This window comes from Leguminivora glycinivorella, chromosome 7, assembly GCF_023078275.1.
Source record: "Leguminivora glycinivorella isolate SPB_JAAS2020 chromosome 7, LegGlyc_1.1, whole genome shotgun sequence".
Taxonomy (NCBI): Eukaryota; Metazoa; Arthropoda; class Insecta; order Lepidoptera; family Tortricidae; genus Leguminivora; species Leguminivora glycinivorella.
The window spans coordinates 11,878,618-11,898,657 of record NC_062977.1 but is presented as its reverse complement, the minus strand read 5'-3'; the positions used below and the strand labels follow the sequence as shown (position 1 = coordinate 11,898,657).

General features: G+C 38.2%; 1 protein-coding gene across 1 annotated transcript in view; it reads left to right on the top strand.

The window, feature by feature from the left end:
• The window catches only part of LOC125227790, a 141,226-nt gene that overhangs the window by 54,689 nt on the left and 66,497 nt on the right, over positions 1–20,040 (top strand). The window contains 20 exon segments of the mRNA XM_048132131.1: positions 2,868–3,050; positions 3,131–3,331; positions 3,417–3,707; positions 4,888–6,042; positions 6,127–6,462; positions 6,771–8,030; positions 8,184–8,489; positions 10,078–10,398; positions 10,521–10,838; positions 10,935–11,246; positions 11,332–11,646; positions 11,726–12,040; positions 12,149–12,460; positions 12,670–12,984; positions 13,090–13,416; positions 13,503–13,814; positions 14,033–14,353; positions 14,449–14,763; positions 16,682–17,005; positions 17,102–17,416. Coding sequence (XP_047988088.1) covers positions 2,868–3,050; positions 3,131–3,331; positions 3,417–3,707; positions 4,888–6,042; positions 6,127–6,462; positions 6,771–8,030; positions 8,184–8,489; positions 10,078–10,398; positions 10,521–10,838; positions 10,935–11,246; positions 11,332–11,646; positions 11,726–12,040; positions 12,149–12,460; positions 12,670–12,984; positions 13,090–13,416; positions 13,503–13,814; positions 14,033–14,353; positions 14,449–14,763; positions 16,682–17,005; positions 17,102–17,416 — 7,854 coding nt within the window.

Below are 20,040 nucleotides of genomic sequence, written 5' to 3'. Positions count from 1 at the left end.
TAGATACACAACCTTTGTCAACAAATTCAGAAGCGTTTGATATAGGAGAAACTACTACCAGAGAGTCAATAAGGGCTACCGGCTTGCATAACGAATTGGATATGACCAAACATTCAACTCCAGATGACACCTTTATTAGTGATACAACTAAATTTAGTTTCATAGAAACAGATTTCACATCATCTGCCGAAGACAAAGAATCGCGCGCAACCTTTAAAGATACAACAATATATTTACCCTATACTCAACCCACATATTCAGCCCCATCAAAATCTCATTATGATTTTACATCCACGGAATCATCGACGAATTTAGAAACGTTAGATATAACTAAAACTACAAAATATATTTTTGCTAAAGAAGATACTAAAGCGATAACCGAATTATCAGAAATACCTGATACTAAAACAACCGATCAATTAATTTTTTCAACAACAATCGATATCGAGGAAACGACTAGTATTTCGATAGATTTGAATAGTATTAGGGACATTTCGGATAAACAAACAGCAAATACGGAATCGTACTCGGATATCACGCGTGTAGATAAAACTATCGTCACGGATTATACCACCAATAGTGAAGATGTAAATTTCGAAAACAATACGCCTATGGGACGAATAAATGAAAATTTCCATATAACGCCTCTGGACGATATTACCGAATCTATTTCAATTAATACAGTCACAGTGGAGCCAAATGGTGATAAGACAAATAAAATATATTCGACAGAAAGATATTCTACTCGGTTAAGTACACCACATGAAACAAATAACATACTAAAATCAACCATGCCTGATGCAGTCACGAAAATGTCTACCCAGAACATTCCTGTAGATGTTTCCTATACTGATACCACACCAAACAGTGTAACTATTGACGATAAGCAATCGATAACCACTATTAAGCAGGACCACACAACAGAAACGCCAAACAAAAGTTTTACAGATGAAACCTACACTGAAGACAATACATTTTCATATAGCGATGATGTGAAGACAAATGTTTATAACTTATCAACATCTGACAATAATACTAAAATATCAACGGCAAATACTATATCAACTCATGTAATTGATACGGAATACACAATATCTTGGGAACAAGAGACTGCAAATATCTATGACTTGCCAGAGACAACGGCACTGACGACACTGAAAGAAAATACAAATCTAGTACAAAAAATGTACACATCTACCAGTTATGATCAACTCATAAATATAAACAATTCTGCAACATCAGATAATGTCAGTTATTTGTTAACAACAAACACTTTACCTATAACCACAGATTACTCTAAGCCTTTGGAAGAAATTACACAAAAAACAAAAAACAATTGGTACAAGACCACGACAATCCTAAATACGACTTCCAAAATGGAAATTGGACCCACAACAGATAGTACGTTGTTCGAGATTATAACTGATAAAATGACGACCGAGGATTCTTCTGGAGTTAACACTTTGTCCAACGATGATGATTATATCACTAATGACAATATTTTGGTATCACATGACAGTGAATTTTCTATAGAAAATACTACACCAGTTTACTCCAATAATACGGATTACTCTTGGGAAGAAACTACTACCAACGCTTATAATATAACCAGAACAACGCCGAGTTCATTTACTGAAATAAACATTGAACTAACAACTGAACCAAACACAGCGACTGATTTAATTGATAACACAAATACAAGTCCCACACACTCAACAACTCCGAACGCCAATCTATCATCACGTAGAAAAGATGTAGACATTCTAGCTTGGACAGACTCTACTCCATATACTGACATGACTTCTACCGAAACAACGTATCCCAATATTGACTCTAACAACGTAACTAGCTGCAAAGTGAACTCGAACTGTTCTACGGATAAAAGCTGCATAAACGGGGTGTGCCAGAATCCATGTGCGATGCAGAGCATGTGTATCATGAACACATGTATCGTTGTCGACCATGTGCCCCTGTGTATGTGCGATGGGATCACTGGGAACAACTGCGTAAGAGGTATGCTTTCCATAATTTGCATACAAGTACAGAGCAGGTTAATATGTAATAGAAAATTAATTGTATAAGTATTCAAAAGAAAATGATACATTTTTAGAACTTGTGATGGTTTTTGTTTTATCGGACAAATATGTACAGTACGTTTATGATTTGTTTCACTTATAAGTAATTGTAAATAAAGACATTCTAATATATTATTCTATCTCTTACTAGAAATACTTATAACACATTTACTAATCTACCATCTAACACACTAGCATCACCTGGGACACCTAAGGCACCAGAGCCATGTCAGTCTGACCGAGACTGTATACAGACAGAAGCCTGCTTTATGGGACTGTGTCAAAATCCCTGTGGGTTTAAAAATGTTTGTGGTATTGGAGCCAATTGCCACCCTATCAAGCAAAGACCGATGTGTTCATGTCCCGCTGGTCAAGACGGAGATCCCGCTGTCAAATGTTCACCTAAAATAAGTAAGATTTAACTGACACTAATAATTAAGTACTTACCAAATGCAATAATTATGTCAAATGCCATCACTTACAATTACGGAATTTTTCCAGTCATCAATGAGATAAACTGATTATTTCACGAATCAAGTTAAATAAATATGATAAAAGTGTAAGTGAGGTACCTAACTTATTGCAAAATAATTTATGTATAAAATAATTATAGTGGGCTAGTTGTTATTTTAATCTTATTAAATCTTAATCATGCAAGAGGTTCGAGACTACATTTAAATCATGGGTTCTATGCGGTTCGGGGTAATAATTATTTAATGTACATAATCTATGATCCTTTTATTGCACATCTTTTGTAATTTTTGTATAATACATTAATTTCATTGCACACAGCCGGTTGCACTAGAAACGAAGATTGTCTCATCACTGAGGCTTGTATAAATAATGCATGTCAACTCCCATGTGCCATACACAACCCATGTGCACCTAATGCGGCCTGTATAAATACGAATCATGGCTCCGACTGCAGCTGTCTACAGGGCTTTCAAGGAAACGGATACGTTGGATGTGTGCCAGGTAAGCTTATTAGCTGGAAATTTGGTAAGATGGATTTCAGCATAATAGTGCAGTTTACTAATAAATTTATATGATTTTAGTTATTGACTCATCGTCAGTATGTCAATATAATGAAGACTGTCCACCACATCTGCTGTGCGATAGATTAAATCGAGTCTGCATCAACCCCTGCTCCGCAGACAAATGCGGTGATAATGCCGAATGCGTCCCTTCAAACCATGGTATTCAATGCCAGTGCCTTGAAGGATACACGGGTAACGCTTATTTGGAATGTTATCAAGGTAAGAGTAATTACAATATTCCATTTGTCAGGATCATCTAGATATGAGTACTTATACTCACACAATTTTATTTTATTTGTTTTAGTGCAAGGATGTCGGTCCGATAATGAATGTTCAAATTCCGAGGCTTGCATAAACGGTAAATGTGATTCGCCTTGTAGATGTGGCATTAATGCAATTTGCGATGTCATAAACCACCGTGCTTCCTGCAAATGTCTGCCAGGATACAATGGAAATCCAATGCTAGGATGTGATCCCCCCGTAAACCCATGCATCCCAAATCCATGTGGAATTAATGCATTGTGTGAGATAGACAGCGGAAACCCCATATGTTACTGTCCTAAAGGGTCGACTGGCAACCCGTTCAAAAATTGTAGTAAGTTACATTTGCATTATTTCATTTACTGCAGTAAATTTACATTGTTAATTTACGGGTTAAGAATTTCACCACTCCTTTCCTCCAGTGTGACTGGTGTGGGCAACAGCCTCTATCACTGCAATATCACAATGTGGTTTTCTTTTAACCCTGTCCGTCCAAGAGTCCGTCAAAGTCAAATAGTGGGAAAACGTAAAATTGGTGGTTTCTGCGTCCGTTTTTGGACTCAGTATATGCATATTGATAAGAACAGTACTTTTTTAAATCACATTGCTTTAAATTTAGAACACGGTCTTATATATTCCAATTTATCAAAATGCCGACAGTAAAAATCGCAATTTTGCTACAACTTTACGTGTTTTCTGATTTTGAATACACATTATGTTGTACATACATACTTAAAGTTTATAATTATCATGAAAGCCTTTGGTTTGCTTTAAAGGTTTTCAAAGTAATTGCCATTCGATATAGTCTTTTATATATCGAATAGCATAATAATACATCGTCAATTGATTTTGTAGTATCAATGAGTATACTCGTAATAAGTATGTATAATAGTAACTAGCTTTACCCCGCGGCTTCGCTCGCGTTAGAAAGAGACAAAAAGTAGCCTATGTCACTCTCCATGCCCTTCAACTATCTCCACTTAAAAAAATCACATCAATTCGTCGCTCCGTTTTGCCGTGAAAGACGCACAAACAAACAGACACACACTTTCCCATTTATAATATTAGTATGGATAATAGTATATTTAAAAACGGACGTAGAAAACTACCAATTTTTCGATTTTCTGCTGCTTGATTAAATATGACGGAATCTTAATTGCCAGGACACTGAAACTCGATCAGTTTCATGTTCTCGTGGCATTGAAACTCGATCATTTTCGTGTTCTTTACCGACCTCGTTTAGGAATATAGAGTGAAAGTGAGTTTTCAAAGAAAAATAATATGTGCTTACATATTTCGAAGAAAACTGAAACAAATGCTGAAATTTAAAAAATGGCTGATACTACAGAAGTAGCAGTTCATGATTAAAAAGTGGTGGTTTTACTTTCAATTGAACGTGGCTGAATGAATGAAAATGTGCATAATATCAAATATGTTAACAATATTATGTTAGAAGTTCTAACATACTGAATACCTAATACATATAACTAAATTAAAATTGTTTCATGTTTCAGTACCAGAAGGCAATGAATGTGAGCCCAACCCTTGCGGTCCAAACTCGGGCTGTCGGTTAATAGACAACAAACCAGCTTGTTTCTGTCTTCCAAATTATGAAGGAAACCCCCCTAGACAAACATGTAGACTACCAAGTAATCCCTGCAATCCTTCGCCTTGTGGGCCTAATACCCAATGTACCGTATTATCGAATGGCTTTGCAAAATGCACTTGCCTACAAGGTTTTGTCGAAAGCCCCAATACGGTGAGAGGATGTATAGAGGCTCGTAATCCTTGTGACCCAAACACATGCGGGACAGGCGCGCGTTGTGACCCTAATCGAGCCCCTGCATGTTACTGCCCTGAAAATACGATAGGAAACCCCTACAAATCTTGTAATCCTCAAGGATATTTGCCACCTGATACCACTTTATGCAATCCAAGCCCTTGTGGCGTGAATGCTGACTGTTATGTAAGCAGTAACAGAGAAATGTGTTTCTGTAAATCTGGATATAGTGGAGATCCATATGTTGGTTGTCAAGCTCAACGTAATCCCTGCACTCCAAATCCATGTGGGCCGCAAGCTATTTGTAATGTAAACTATGATGGTCAAGCTTCCTGTACTTGTTCAGACGGTAGCACTGGTAATCCATATGGTGTTGAAGGCTGTCTTTCGCGAGAATGCGAAGTAGATGATGAATGCTCCTCAAATAGAGCTTGCATTGGTTACACGTGTCGAGACCCTTGCCCAGGTGCTTGCGGTTTAAATACTAAGTGCCATGTTGAATCCCATCGCCCTGTGTGCGTGTGTGAAGATGGACTTATAGGGAATCCTTTACTCTGCTGCTTGCCACCAGAATCTCACAAGGCAATTTCACCATGTAGCAAGGCGCAGTGTGGCATCAACGCAATTTGCCAAGATGTTGGAAATGAAGCTCAGTGCTACTGCCCAACGGATTTCATCGGGGATCCATATGTCGAGTGTAAACTAGAATGCACAATGAATTCAGATTGCCCAACGAATGAGGCGTGCGTCAATAATAAGTGTGCTGACCCTTGTTTAACTAAAAATATTTGTGGTCTGAATGCAGTTTGCCTTTGCTCCGATCACACTGTTTCATGTTTATGTCCAGATGGTTATATAGGTGATCCGTTGGTTCAATGTACCTATCGACGTAAGTATATTATTGCACTTAAAATGAAATTGTACGGCTATAGAAGCGCTCTACACTTTCCGCTAACATTTATTTGTGTTTCAGCCATTATCATTCCTTCTGATAACACTACTGCTCAGCCATGCACTCCAAACCCTTGTGATCCGAACGCTCCATGTGATACTTATGGGAATCAATTTGCAATATGCGATGTTTGCTTGGGACCAGACGCTGTCAGTAATCCATCATGCAGGCCAGAATGTGTCCTTAACTCAGATTGTGCATTTGATAAGGCATGCCTAAAGAATAAATGTATAGATCCATGTCCGGGTTCGTGTGGTATGAACACCGAATGCACTGTTTATCGGCATGATCCAATATGCAGATGTGTTAAAGATTTTGAAGGAAACCCTTATGAATATTGCAAACCCACAACCAGACGTAAGTACTTTTTGAGTTTCATATTTATCTTCTTTAATAATTTTATTTTTAAGATGGTAGCGATGCCTATCACCCATGAACACATAATAGGTACTATAATAATATTATCTTTCGAATATTTTAAAAATAATGGACAAGCTTCTAACTGGGCAACTTTTGTTTCGTACGCTACACTGCCGACTAGGCTTAGGCCGTCAATAGTTAAAAAATGCTATTTTATAAATATTATTCATATTTGTATAAGTAGCCCCACAATTCGTTATTAAAATATTATGAACAAATAATAAATATATGTTTTTTCTCTTCAGCGATTGAAGCAACAACGTGTGATAATATTCAGTGTGGAGCTAACGCTTTTTGTCAGGATTCCTATGGAGTTCTGAGTTGTCAATGTCTACCGAATTTCTATGGCAATCCTCAGTTGTCATGTCGCCCTGAATGTGTTGTTAACAGCGATTGTGCGACAAATCTAGCCTGTCTTAACAATAAATGTGAAAATCCTTGCAAAGATGTTTGCGGCATAAGAGCCCAATGTGAAACTGTTAACCATCACGCAATATGCTACTGTTCACCAGGTGAGACGGGCGATCCTTATGTAAGATGTCAACCTGTTGTTGAACCTCTGCCATCACATCACGTGTGCGATCCTTCACCTTGTGGCCCATACAGTCGTTGTCTTGTCTCACCAACCGGATTTCCAGTTTGTTCGTGTTTGCCAGGCTACAGAGGAGTCGCACCAATGTGTCAGCCAGAATGCGTTAGTAACTCAGATTGTCAACAAACCGAGACGTGTGTCAATCAGAAATGTGTAAACCCGTGCCTGGGTAGTTGCGGCGTTAACGCGGATTGTATAGTTGTAAATCATAATCCAATATGTGCTTGTGGACGTGATAAAACTGGGGATCCTTTTGTTGCTTGTGGAGAAATGGAACCTAAAGAGATGATACCAAAAAATCCTTGTGTGCCATCTCCTTGCGGCCCTAATTCCATATGTGAAATTAAATCTAACCATCCCGTCTGCTCGTGTAGTTCTAATTATGTGGGAACGCCTCCATTCTGTAGACCAGAATGTGTAATAAGCCAAGAATGCCCGTCGAATCAAGCATGTATAAACGAGAAATGCGCAGATCCGTGTGTTGGCGCTTGTGGAAATAATGCCAAGTGCGACGTAGTTAACCATACGCCTTTGTGTAGTTGTCTCGAGGGCTACAGGGGAGACGCATTTATCGGATGTGTTCTACTAGTAGTAAATGAGCCACCGACACCCTGCAATCCTTCGCCTTGTGGAGAAAATACTATATGCACAGTCGTGAATGACATAGCTCGATGCTCATGTATACCACCAAACATCGGAAACCCTTATGCAGGTGGTTGTCGACCAGAATGTACAATGAACCCAGATTGCCCCAACAACTTAGCCTGTTTATCCAATCACTGTCGGGATCCTTGCAAAGATTTATGCGGATTAAACGCTGAATGTAGCGTCACCAACCACGTGCCGGTTTGCACTTGTTTCAAAAACTATGAGGGCGATCCGTTCTCATCCTGTCGACCAGTTACTATCAATTGTAAGTATAAGTTGTAACTATTGCAAACATTTAAAAATAATTATTTTATTCAGGCGTGTCAACAGACAGCTTATTCATAAGAAATAGAAAAGGCACTAATACCTGTCGGTAACTTGGGGTTCGAACTACTATTGTACCTATTTTATTTTACAGATCCTCCTTTAAACCCATGCGAACCTTCGCCATGCGGTCCTAACAGTGAATGCCAAGTGGTGAACCAGCGAGCGGCGTGTTCATGTCGTAAAGGTTACCTTGGATCGCCCCCTGCATGTCGCCCCGAGTGCTCTGTCAATTCGGATTGCCCGTCCACAAGAGCCTGCATAAACCAAAAATGCAAGGATCCTTGCATACACAGCTGTGGTCTTGATGCCCGGTGTCACGTAGTCGGACACAATCCGATCTGCACATGCCCAGAGAATCTACCCGAAGGCGATCCATTCATTAAATGTTACTGGAAAAGTAAGTTGACTCTCTTAATATAATGACCAAATTTATTGTATCAACTTTGGATACCTAACCTAAATATAACTTTTTACAGTAATTTGTGCTGTAACTTAAGGAAAAAGTAAGAAAATTTTAATGAAAATTAATACAATTAGAAGAAGACGTGTGATCTATCTCGCGGTGACATAGTCGTACTCTCGCGCCAAGGCATGAAAACCCGTTTGTTTGGCGTTTTAGAATAAGTTACTCGATAGAGTAAACATCACGGAAACTTTATGGATTTTTTGTTAAGTAACCATTTGGGGCGCTGTTGACTTTCTCTATACAATGAATGTCATTTTCCGTGAAGTTAACGAAAAATTTAAAAAAAGTATCTAATAACGTAGTATAAAACGTCAAAAGTTCATGGTACGGGTTCACGTACTTTTATTGGATAACAAACTCGACCATACTTTCCAAAAGATGACCATTACAGCACCTCTTATACAAAAATATGCTTTTGTTTTTTTAGACTCTTGTAGCTTACACCATAACCAGGGAATTCAGGGGATCGAACAAACTCATAGTAATATATTCGAGTAAAATATAATGCTCTTCGAAAAGCTCGAAAAGTTCATCAATTTAATTTAAATTAGAGCGCATTTACATGTAGGTTAAAGACATTGAAATGTCGGCACATGTCCCTACAGTCCGTTTTTTTCAAGATTAGAGTTATAGCGGTCGATGTTACCTAAGTTTCATGAAATATTTCAGTCATCTCTAGAAAATAAGTTATGTCTGAATATCTTGACAACGAATATAAAATATTAGATGGTGGATATTTAGTAAAAATTTTTACTAAATGTTGAAGTACTTTCGAGTGTCTTAGGTGCTACAAATCGTAAGATATTTACATTTTTAACTTTCTCAAAACGTGTGGACTGAGTGAGCACTTACAAAAATTTATTATAAAAAAACCTGACACGTTAGTGGTTCGTTTTGTATTTTACAAATTCCCATTTCACTTTTACTAAACTATACACATATAATAGCGGTCTAAATCTTATGTTTTTCATCAAAATTCGGCTTTTCAAAAGTGTGTGGATTGAGTGAGCATAAGAAACTATTTGTAAAAAATTTAATACGTCACTAGGTGATCTAATATTTATAGAGGTAGGTTGGCCTATTTTTTACTAAATGTTAGTATATAAATATTATATGTTAAATGAATATATTCACTGTTTTCGTTGGTAGTTTGTGAGAACTGAGTGAGCACATGTTAATGGCTGTATCTTTTGATTTATCTTTTTACAAATTCAGAGATTCGTTTTACAATTGTTTTAGACTTTTTTGTTAATTTGAATCCACACACACACGTGGAATTTACGCTTGCTATTTCGATTATGTAGGTAATATATTATGAAACAAATGTATAATATACTTAAGTCAAAAAAGTCGTAATGTCAGCGTGGCGTAGGATAAAGTTTCTAGGCTTGGATGCGGCCATAATATAAACATTAAAACAACATTGTTAAAACAATGTTCTGCTCGTTAAAAAGTTAGTATTTCATTAATGATATTATTTAAGCTAAGAGTGCAAAAACTAACATTGTGTTTTTTAAAGGTAAACAGCCGCTGTCTCCACATCCAGACCCTTGTTTACCTTCGCCGTGTGGGCCTCATTCTACGTGTGCCAGTGAGAGCGGTCGTGCTGTGTGCGCCTGCGAACCTGGCACCTTAGGCGCCCCACCTTCATGTCGTCCTCAATGCGTCATCAATCAAGACTGTCCTCTAGCTTTGGCCTGCCTTGGCGGGTCTTGTGTGAATCCTTGTGTTGGCTCTTGCGGGTTCAACGCGAGGTGTATTGTGCAAAATCATCAGCCTATTTGTTCCTGCGATGATGGATATTCTGGGGATCCTTTTGCGGGCTGCAGTTTCATCGAAGGTGAGTTGGGATATGCGTGAATTATCATGGTGAAATAGTTGGTTTTAGGGAATTTTTCTTCACATTTCTGCATGCCACATTATTGTAGTATTTGACAGCATGTGTTACACACCATTTTTCAGTTGCAAAAGAGATACCAAGTCATCCTTGCAATCCATCACCATGTGGACCCAACGCCATATGTCGAGAAAGAGGTGGCGCTGGTTCTTGCACTTGTATAGATGAATTTCATGGAGATCCATACCTTGGTTGTCGCCCTGAATGCGTAATGAATACTGATTGCGCAAGAGACAAAGCCTGCTTTAACAATAAATGTGTGGATCCATGCCCTGGTACTTGTGGGCAAAACGCTGAATGTAGAGTGACCAACCACGCACCTTCATGTTACTGCTTGACTGGATATATTGGAAACCCTCTTCATGCATGTTCTCCTATTACGAGTAAGACTTTTTATCTTCATATATTATTACTTTTTATTTCTCTATATTTAACTGTTATTTCATATATTTCTCTTTCGTCTTTCATCTTTTCTATAGTTACGCCAGAACCTGTGGATCCGTGCCACCCTTCACCTTGTGGCCCTTATAGTACATGCCGTACATTCAACGGGCATGCTGTTTGTACATGCCTAGAAAAATGTATTGGTTCTCCACCAAATTGTCGACCTGAATGTGTTGCCACATCTGATTGTCGACCCAACAAAGCGTGTATCAATCAAAAATGCCAAGATCCGTGCCCTGGTATGTGTGGTATTAATGCGCAATGTCAAGTGGTCAACCATAATCCAATATGTAGTTGTTTGAGTGGTTTTACTGGCGATCCATTTTCAAGGTGTTACATTGATGAAAGTGAGTTACATTTATTACATTGTGTTTTATAATTACAATACATATCTTAAAACAACTTACTTACTTTGTGTACCAACTTCACCAGGGCCACCTGCGCCTCCGATAGAGGTTTGTATACCAAACCCATGCGGCCCGCATTCTCAATGTAAAGAGATAAATGGTGTACCTGTATGCTCATGTTTGAATGACTACGTGGGTCGTCCTCCTAACTGCAGACCAGAGTGTGTTATTGATGTGGAATGTCCCGGAAACCTAGCTTGCCTTGCCGAAAAATGTAGAGATCCGTGTCCGGGTTCGTGTGGAGTGCATGCTACTTGCATTGTTGTTAAGCACGTACCGGTATGTTCTTGTGAACAAGGATATACGGGAGATCCATTTTCAGGATGCTCATTCTTACCTAGTAAGTTGAAATAAAATGAAAAGTCAAAATTTATAATGTTAAAACAACAGATGTATACAATTTTTAACTTATATTTTAGATATTGAGCCCCAGTTACAAGAAAGCCCATGTTATCATTCTCCGTGCGGAGCAAATGCTATCTGTAAAGAAAGAAATGGTATCGGATCCTGCTCATGCCTCCCAGAATATTACGGAGACCCATACGTTGAATGTAGACCAGAATGTGTATTAAACTCTGATTGTCCGAAGGACAAAGCTTGTTTCAATAACAAATGCAAAAATCCATGCCCAGGAGTTTGCGGTATGAACGCCGAATGTCGTGTGCACAATCACGCTCCGTCTTGTGCGTGTTTACCAGGATACGAAGGGAATCCGTTTTCATCGTGTTATATCGGTACGGAATAAAGTATAATAAAATAACAGTTAAACTAATTACTTTATTAATTACACAAGCAAGTTCGGGTACTCAAAACTCAAATAACAAATCTGTTTTTCATTTTAGGCAAGATTGATCCAATTGACCCTTGTGTACCTTCTCCATGCGGGCCATATAGCGCGTGTCGTGTAAATGATGGTCATGCAATATGTTCATGCCAAGAGCAGTATTTTGGGTCCCCACCATCTTGTCGTCCCGAATGCATGGTCAGCAGTGAGTGTATGCCTAATAAGGCATGTAAAAATCAAAGATGTGCCGATCCATGCATTGGAGCCTGTGGCAATGATGCGAAATGCACAGTAGTTAATCACAATGCATTATGTAGCTGTCCAACAAATTATATAGGGGACCCATTTGTACAGTGCACAGAAGCACCAAGTGAGATTTTTAATTATTATTTATTTAACTTTCTAATTATAACTAACTCTTAATTTAAGAGTAAGTATCGCTTTACGCACTTATACATTAACATCGTTAGCAATTAACCAATAAAATTGACAATATAAAAAGTTTTATAACGAAAACGCGGCTAAACTAATTATAAAATGGCTTATCAAAAAAACTAAAATAAAAAAAAATATTTTTAGAATCACAACCACGACCGCTAGGAAATCCCTGTGTGCCTTCTCCTTGCGGACCAAATTCCCAGTGCCGTGTGGTAGGAGAAACGCCTGCTTGTTCTTGTCTGCAAGGATACATCGGTAGAGCACCTAATTGCCGACCGGAATGTATATATGATGAAGAATGTCCCAGTAACCTCGCGTGTGTTCGGGAAAAATGTGTCAATCCTTGTGCGGGTTCTTGTGGCACAAATGCAGAATGCATTGTTATAAACCACAAGGCTGTTTGCCATTGCTGGGAGGGTTACACTGGTGATCCATATGGTGGTTGCCACTTTTTCGGTAAGAATTTTCATTTCTCGGAGATAAATGTAATGTTAAATAATTTTACTAATATAATGTATTAAAAGTAATCAGTATTAATATCACCAATTATTACATATACAGTTATTGTGGCGAGCGAAGAGGAAACGAACCCATGTTCTCAGTCACCCTGCGGCCCTAATGCTGTATGCACAGAAAGAAATTCTGCTGGAGCATGTACATGTTCTCCTGGGTATTTTGGCGATCCGTATCTCGGGTGTCGACCTGAATGTGTGACGAATAATGATTGTTCGTGGGATAAGGCTTGTTCGAATAATAAATGTACGGATCCATGCCAAGGAGCCTGTGGCATTAATGCACAATGTACGGTTGCCCATCATAATCCCGTATGTTTATGCCTAGACGGTTATGAAGGCAATCCCGTAGTCTCCTGTCGTCCTCGACTAATACGTTAGTATGAATATACAACTCATTACGGAGAATTAATTTATGTATGATCTACTTGTAATGGTAATTAAATTAAATAATCATTGCAGCGCCAACTACCGATTTAAATCCCTGCATGCCTTCTCCGTGTGGAGCATACAGCCACTGTAAGGTGGTCGATGGTCATGGCGTGTGTTCATGTCAGGAAGGCTATGTTGGGTCGCCGCCCACGTGCAGGCCAGAATGCGTATCTAGTACGGATTGTCCTCAGCATCAAGCATGCATTCAACAGAAGTGTAAAGATCCATGTCCAGGAACTTGTGGCATAAACGCTAGATGTCAAGTTATCAATCATAATCCTATTTGCACGTGTAAAGCAGGATACACTGGTGATCCGTTTACATCTTGCCAGTTAAAACCAAGTAAGAGAGTACCAAACAATAAAACATGTTTAAAAATATTAAAGGTTTTATTTTAAGTTGTCACTCGACAAGTTTTTTAGTTTTTCTTTCTATATATAAATTACTGTACTTTTACATGCTATCCTTTTTATTATATATATTCAATACTTTGTCATTACACAAATTTTCTGTCTCAATCTTGTATGCTGCATCACTTAATCTATTGTTTTCTTTCTTAGAACCTATGTTTGAGGGGCCTAAAGGAAATCCATGCGTACCATCACCGTGTGGTCCATATTCTCAATGTAAAGTAGTGGGAGAAGCGCCTGCATGTTCATGCTTACCAAGCTATATTGGTATTGCACCTAATTGTAGACCAGAATGTTCTATCAATGCCGAATGCCCTGGTAATCTTGCATGCCAAAACGAGCGGTGTATAGATCCCTGTCCGGGCTCATGTGGTCTGTACGCGGACTGTTCCGTAGCCAATCATGTAGCATTATGTAATTGTATATCCGGTTACACTGGTGATCCTTTCAGTGGGTGTTCTCGAGTAGAGTGTAAGTCTTTTGATCCATAATACCTGTGTTTATTTCAGTATCTATTAATAGTTGTGTATATAACCTATAGTGCATAATGTACGACATTATTACAGATCCACCTGAACCTTTGCCAAATCCCTGCAATCCTTCGCCATGTGGGGCGAATGCATTATGCAAAGAACGGAATGGCGTTGGATCGTGTTCTTGCTTGCCAGAATATTTTGGAGATCCGTACACTGGTTGTCGGCCAGAATGCGTTTCTAACTCCGATTGTGATCGGAACAAAGCTTGCTCAAACAACAGATGTAAAGATCCATGCCCAGGAGCATGTGGAGTAAACGCTGAATGTAGAACAGTCAACCATTCGCCTACCTGTACGTGCATGTCTGGATATACTGGAAATCCACTTGTTCAGTGTGTTATAAAAGGTAAACCGATTTCAATTTTCTTACCCATAGTTAACATCCAAAAGATTTTTTCATTCGGATAGGTTACGCTACCTGAGAGAGCTTACGTATTGTAGTCATCGCTATCGCTTTTCCATATTGGCGCGACCCGCGCGACAAAGCTAACCTGCGTTTCGATCAGTCTTTAGCGTCAACGATTGTTATTTCGGCTTGGCCGGTAATTTGAACTATAACTACAATACGTGAGCTCTTTGAATGTCACTTGGCCTGTAGAAACATACTATGTCTAATACAATTATCATGCTTTCTTAATTAATAATACTCAATGTTCCTTATGCTGGTCTTCGTCGAGCCGTATAACGTGGTCTGTTCGCGAATGCCACTGCGCGAGTCGTATAGAAACCAGGCTGAAGATGTTCCAGCGCTGAGTAGTATGAGCAGCGACGTTCAGCAAAGTTCTTCTTAAATTTTAAAGTAGAAGAAAGGGCTGCAACAATCGTGCGTGCTTCGATCTGCAGTCGGAACCTAGCCCAAGCCTTATTCGCTTTCGCGAAACAGTGACGTACAATAAGACTTGGATTAGGTTTCAACATTAAACGAATAAACTTAGAACTATTTACACATATTCAAACTTATCATTAGAAGTCAAATAAAGAAGGAAGGATTTAGTTGAATTTTTTTAAGTGTTTTCACTTTTGTCTCAACAATTATATTCCACTGGCAATCGTTTAAATAGGGAATTTTATATTATACTTAATAATACTCAATATTCAAACTTATCGTTAGAAGTCAAATAAAGAAGGAAGGATTTTGTTGAATTTTTAGGGGTCCGTACCAAAAAGGTACAACAGGAACCCTTATGGTGCGACTCTGTCCGTCTGAGAACTACGTATGCTATCGATATGAAATTTGGAATAGTTATAAACAATTAAACAATGTGAACCTCTACAAGTTGAAAGTATTTTTTTTAAATTAATTAATATAAATGATAGAAAATGGCCAAAATGAAAGGGGGGCAAACTGAAAATTTCAAGTAACTAGGTCAAGTGGGGTATCGTTAGAAAGAGGTCAAATTGCACATATCAAAACTATTTTTTATAATTTTTTGGTTGTGGAAAAAAAAAGTAAAAAAAACAATACCGTTCCCCCCTTATCTCCGAAGTTTACCAACATAAATTTATGAATTTTCACCAAATATGGCTATTATAATGAATATTACAGGAAAAATAAAATCGTACACGTATCTTGAAAACTTTTTTATTTATTTATAAAAAACCTTTCAAATTTACATTTTCAATTTCAACACCCTTGCTTGCTTTATTGTACCTGTATTTTTTAACAAAATAACAATGAAATTACCTGCTTTCAAATAGAGGCAAAATGGTTAAAATCGGTTCACGCAATAAACAATTATTCCATAAAAATCATCTTCCATACTAGCTCGCGCGCATTAGTTTATTCAATTTGCCGATAGATGTCGCTGTACGTTGAACGCTCATTTCCTACATCACGTTTTTCCTGATACTTATAATGAGGTCGGTTCAGGAGCGTCCTTGCGACATAACATGTCGTAAGTCGTAAACTATTGAAGTCGAATAGTCGTGATTTTATTTGGACGTTGTCTAAGTCTAACAATAAAATTGTATATTAAAATATTACTTGTTACTTATGTGGAAAATTGAGTCTTGAGGGATTTAGTCAAATCTGTAGAGTTCTGTGAATAACATTTTGATGATTCAATTATTGAAAGTTTGTACGGAACCCTCGGTGAACGAGTCCGACACGCACTTGACCGGTTTTTTTAAGTTTTTTCACTTTTGTTTCAACAATTACATTCCACTGGCAATCGTTCAATAGAGAATTTTATATGTTTTGTTGATTCTGACTTTGAGTACAAGGTAGATGTTAATATTCACTGTTTACAAATGAACCATTACAGAACTTCCTCCTGGACGAGATGATCATGTAAAACCATGCCAGCCCTCCCCTTGTGGTCCTAACAGTTTATGCCGAGAAGTAAACGGTCATAGCGTATGCACATGTGAGAACGGGTATATTGGCACACCTCCAAACTGCCGTCCTGAATGTATTGTGAGCTCCGAATGTCCACAAGATAAAGCATGTGTCAACAAAAAATGTATTGATCCATGCCCAAATGCTTGTGGATATAATGCACGTTGCCAAGTGGTTACACATAATCCTATATGTAGCTGTACACCTGGATATACTGGCGATCCGTTTGCTAAATGCGAATTGGAAGAAAGTAAGTATACTATGATGAAATAAGTAACAAAACGGAATTTATTTTACTGTAGTTTATTTTGGAAACTATATTTAAGAACTTATTATGATATTTCAGAGAAACCACCTTCAAACCCATGTGAACCTACTCCATGTGGACCAAACTCTGAATGCCGCATAATTGGAGACCAAGCAGCGTGTTCTTGTATGCCAAATTACATAGGAAGAGTGCCGAATTGTCGTCCCGAATGCACTATAGACGCTGAATGTCCTAGCAATACTGCCTGTGTTAATGAACGCTGCAAAGATCCTTGCCAAGGCGCATGCGGTCAGAATGCCCTATGTTTGACTGTTAACCATAGACCTATATGTAGTTGTCAACAAGGTTTTACAGGAGATGCTTCAAGAAATTGCATACAAGTTGTGATATCATGTAAGTGTGTTATAGTTGTTATGCTTATATCCATAAGGTACATCGGGGCAAATCTCGACTGGGGGGCAAATGTAACTGGTCCATTTTTTCCATGTTTTACAATGTTTGCATTATTAAGAGCGCTATGACAAAAAAAGGCGATATATTGTAAAATGCACAATATTTATCGACAAAATTGTACACTTTACTCATACTAAAAGACAGTGAAAGTACTTGTTTCAGTTATAACATCTTATTAACTGTCGGTTAAATAAAAAACATATGAAAAAAAAAAGCTTTTTCAATTAGTAATGACTGTTTTTCTGATGCTCGTTTAGGAAAAACCGCGTGAAGCACAGAATTCGGAGCTCTTATTATGTACAATTTGATAAGATCACTCTCATAAATGAGGTAAATTTAAGTTCCAAATATCTTGTACTTAAGGCCCATTAAACAATATTTATCATTTAATCCTTTGAAATTGAGAAATTGAAAGTAAAACGAACTCAATTTTGTCTTGAAAATACATCGAAACAAGTGATCATTTCTCCGAAAATCTACATGTTATCGAAGTTATTTTAGTATATAAATAATCTGCACAATGTGCTTAAACTGCTGTTATCCATTTGTCGTTATAATATTTTATCATGATTTTTTGCCAATTTTTTGAAAACTAGCCTTCCTGTCGCTATTTTACCGGCGACGGACGCCTGCGATTTCAGTGCCGCGCCGGAGCTCGAGCAGGTAAGACGTATGTCGCTTTGGTCTCCGAGTTTTCATCGCAAACGTCGAGAATATTTATTGTTGTGTGGGTCGGACGCCTTGTTTCTACACGGGCTATCCTCGCATTGTGTGTGTGTAAACAGCGACCAACGAATTTGATCCTAGATCCGTAAATATTTGCTTTTGTAATACTTTGTTATGTTTGAATGTTAAAGTATTACAACGTTGTGATGATAAAAATGTGATCGGGATCTGATGATGGAGCCAGAAGGTGGTCACCAGTACCAGTGAACCATGTAAGTAAACGACTTCGTGTTTAGGCTCGTTGGGTTCGTCTCAACAAGACCTTTGACAAGAGGTGGTACTCAGGGTCTGATGATGGAGCCAGATGGTGGTCACCAGTACCAATGAACCATATAACTAAACCCAGAGATGGGGAAATCGTAATCGATTCCGGATTAAAGGATTACTTGATTTTACTTTGTAATCTGACACTACTGGGTGTCAGATTACTTGTAATGTAATCAAGTGAAACGGTAAATTACCATTACATGTAAAGGAATCACTAATCATCTATACAATCATTACTATTACCAATAACTCGGAATCATAGTCGATTCAAAATAACTGAAATTATTGACTTGATTACTTTCAGATTACGAATATGTAGTACCTCAGATTGCCGACTGTCACTTTGACACAAAAGTCATCATGGGTGTCGTAAAATAGGTTTTAGGGGGTGCTGATTCCAAAATTAATGACCAATGTGGAATCTGACATTGCTGACTGTCACTTTGACACAAAAGTCGTCATGGGTGTCGTAAAATAGGTTTTAGGGGGTGCTGATTCCAAAATTAATGACCAATGTGGAATCTGACATTGCTGACTGTCACTTTGACACAAAAGTCGTCATGGGTGTCGTAAAATAGGTTTTAGGAGGTGCTGATTCCAAAATTAATGACCAATGTTCAATCTGACATTGCTGACTGTCACTCTGACACAAAAGTCGTCATGGGTGTCGTAAAATAGGTTTTAGGGGTGCTGATTCCAAAATTAATGACCAATTTGGAATCTGACATTGCTGACTGTCACTTTGACACAAAAGTCGTCATGGGTGTCGTAAAATAGGTTTTAGGGGGTGCTGATTCCAAAATTAATGACCAATGTGGAATCTGACATTGCTGACTGTCACTTTGACACAAAAGTCGTCATGGGTGTCGTAAAATAGGTTTTAGGGGTGCTGATTCCAAAATTAATGACCAATGTTCAATCTGACATTGCTGACTGTCACTCTGACACAAAAGTCGTCATGGGTGTCGTAAAATAGGTTTTAGGGGTGCTGATTCCAAAATTAATGACCAATTTGGAATCTGACATTGCTGACTGTCACTTTGACACAAAAGTCGTCATGGGTGTCGTAAAATAGGTTTTAGGGGGTGCTGATTCCAAAATTAATGACCAATGTGGAATCTGACATTGCTGACTGTCACTTTGACACAAAAGTCGTCATGGGTGTCGTAAAATAGGTTTTAGGGGTGCTGATTCCAAAATTAATGACCAATGTTCAATCTGACATTGCTGACTGTCACTCTGACACAAAAGTCGTCATGGGTGTCGTAAAATAGGTTTTAGGGGTGCTGATTCCAAAATTAATGACCAATGTTCAATCTGACATTTCTGACTGTCACTTTGACACAAAAGTCGTCATGGGTGTCGTAAAATAGGTTTTAGGGGGTGCTGATTCCAAAATTAGTGACCAATTTGGAATCTGACATTGCTGACTGTCACTTTGACACAAAAGTCGTCATGGGTGTCGTCAAATAGGTATCCGGAGGTGTTTGAAAACTAATGACCAATTTGGAATCTGACACTGTTGACTGTCACTTTGACACAAAAGTGATCATGGGTGTCTTCAAATAGGT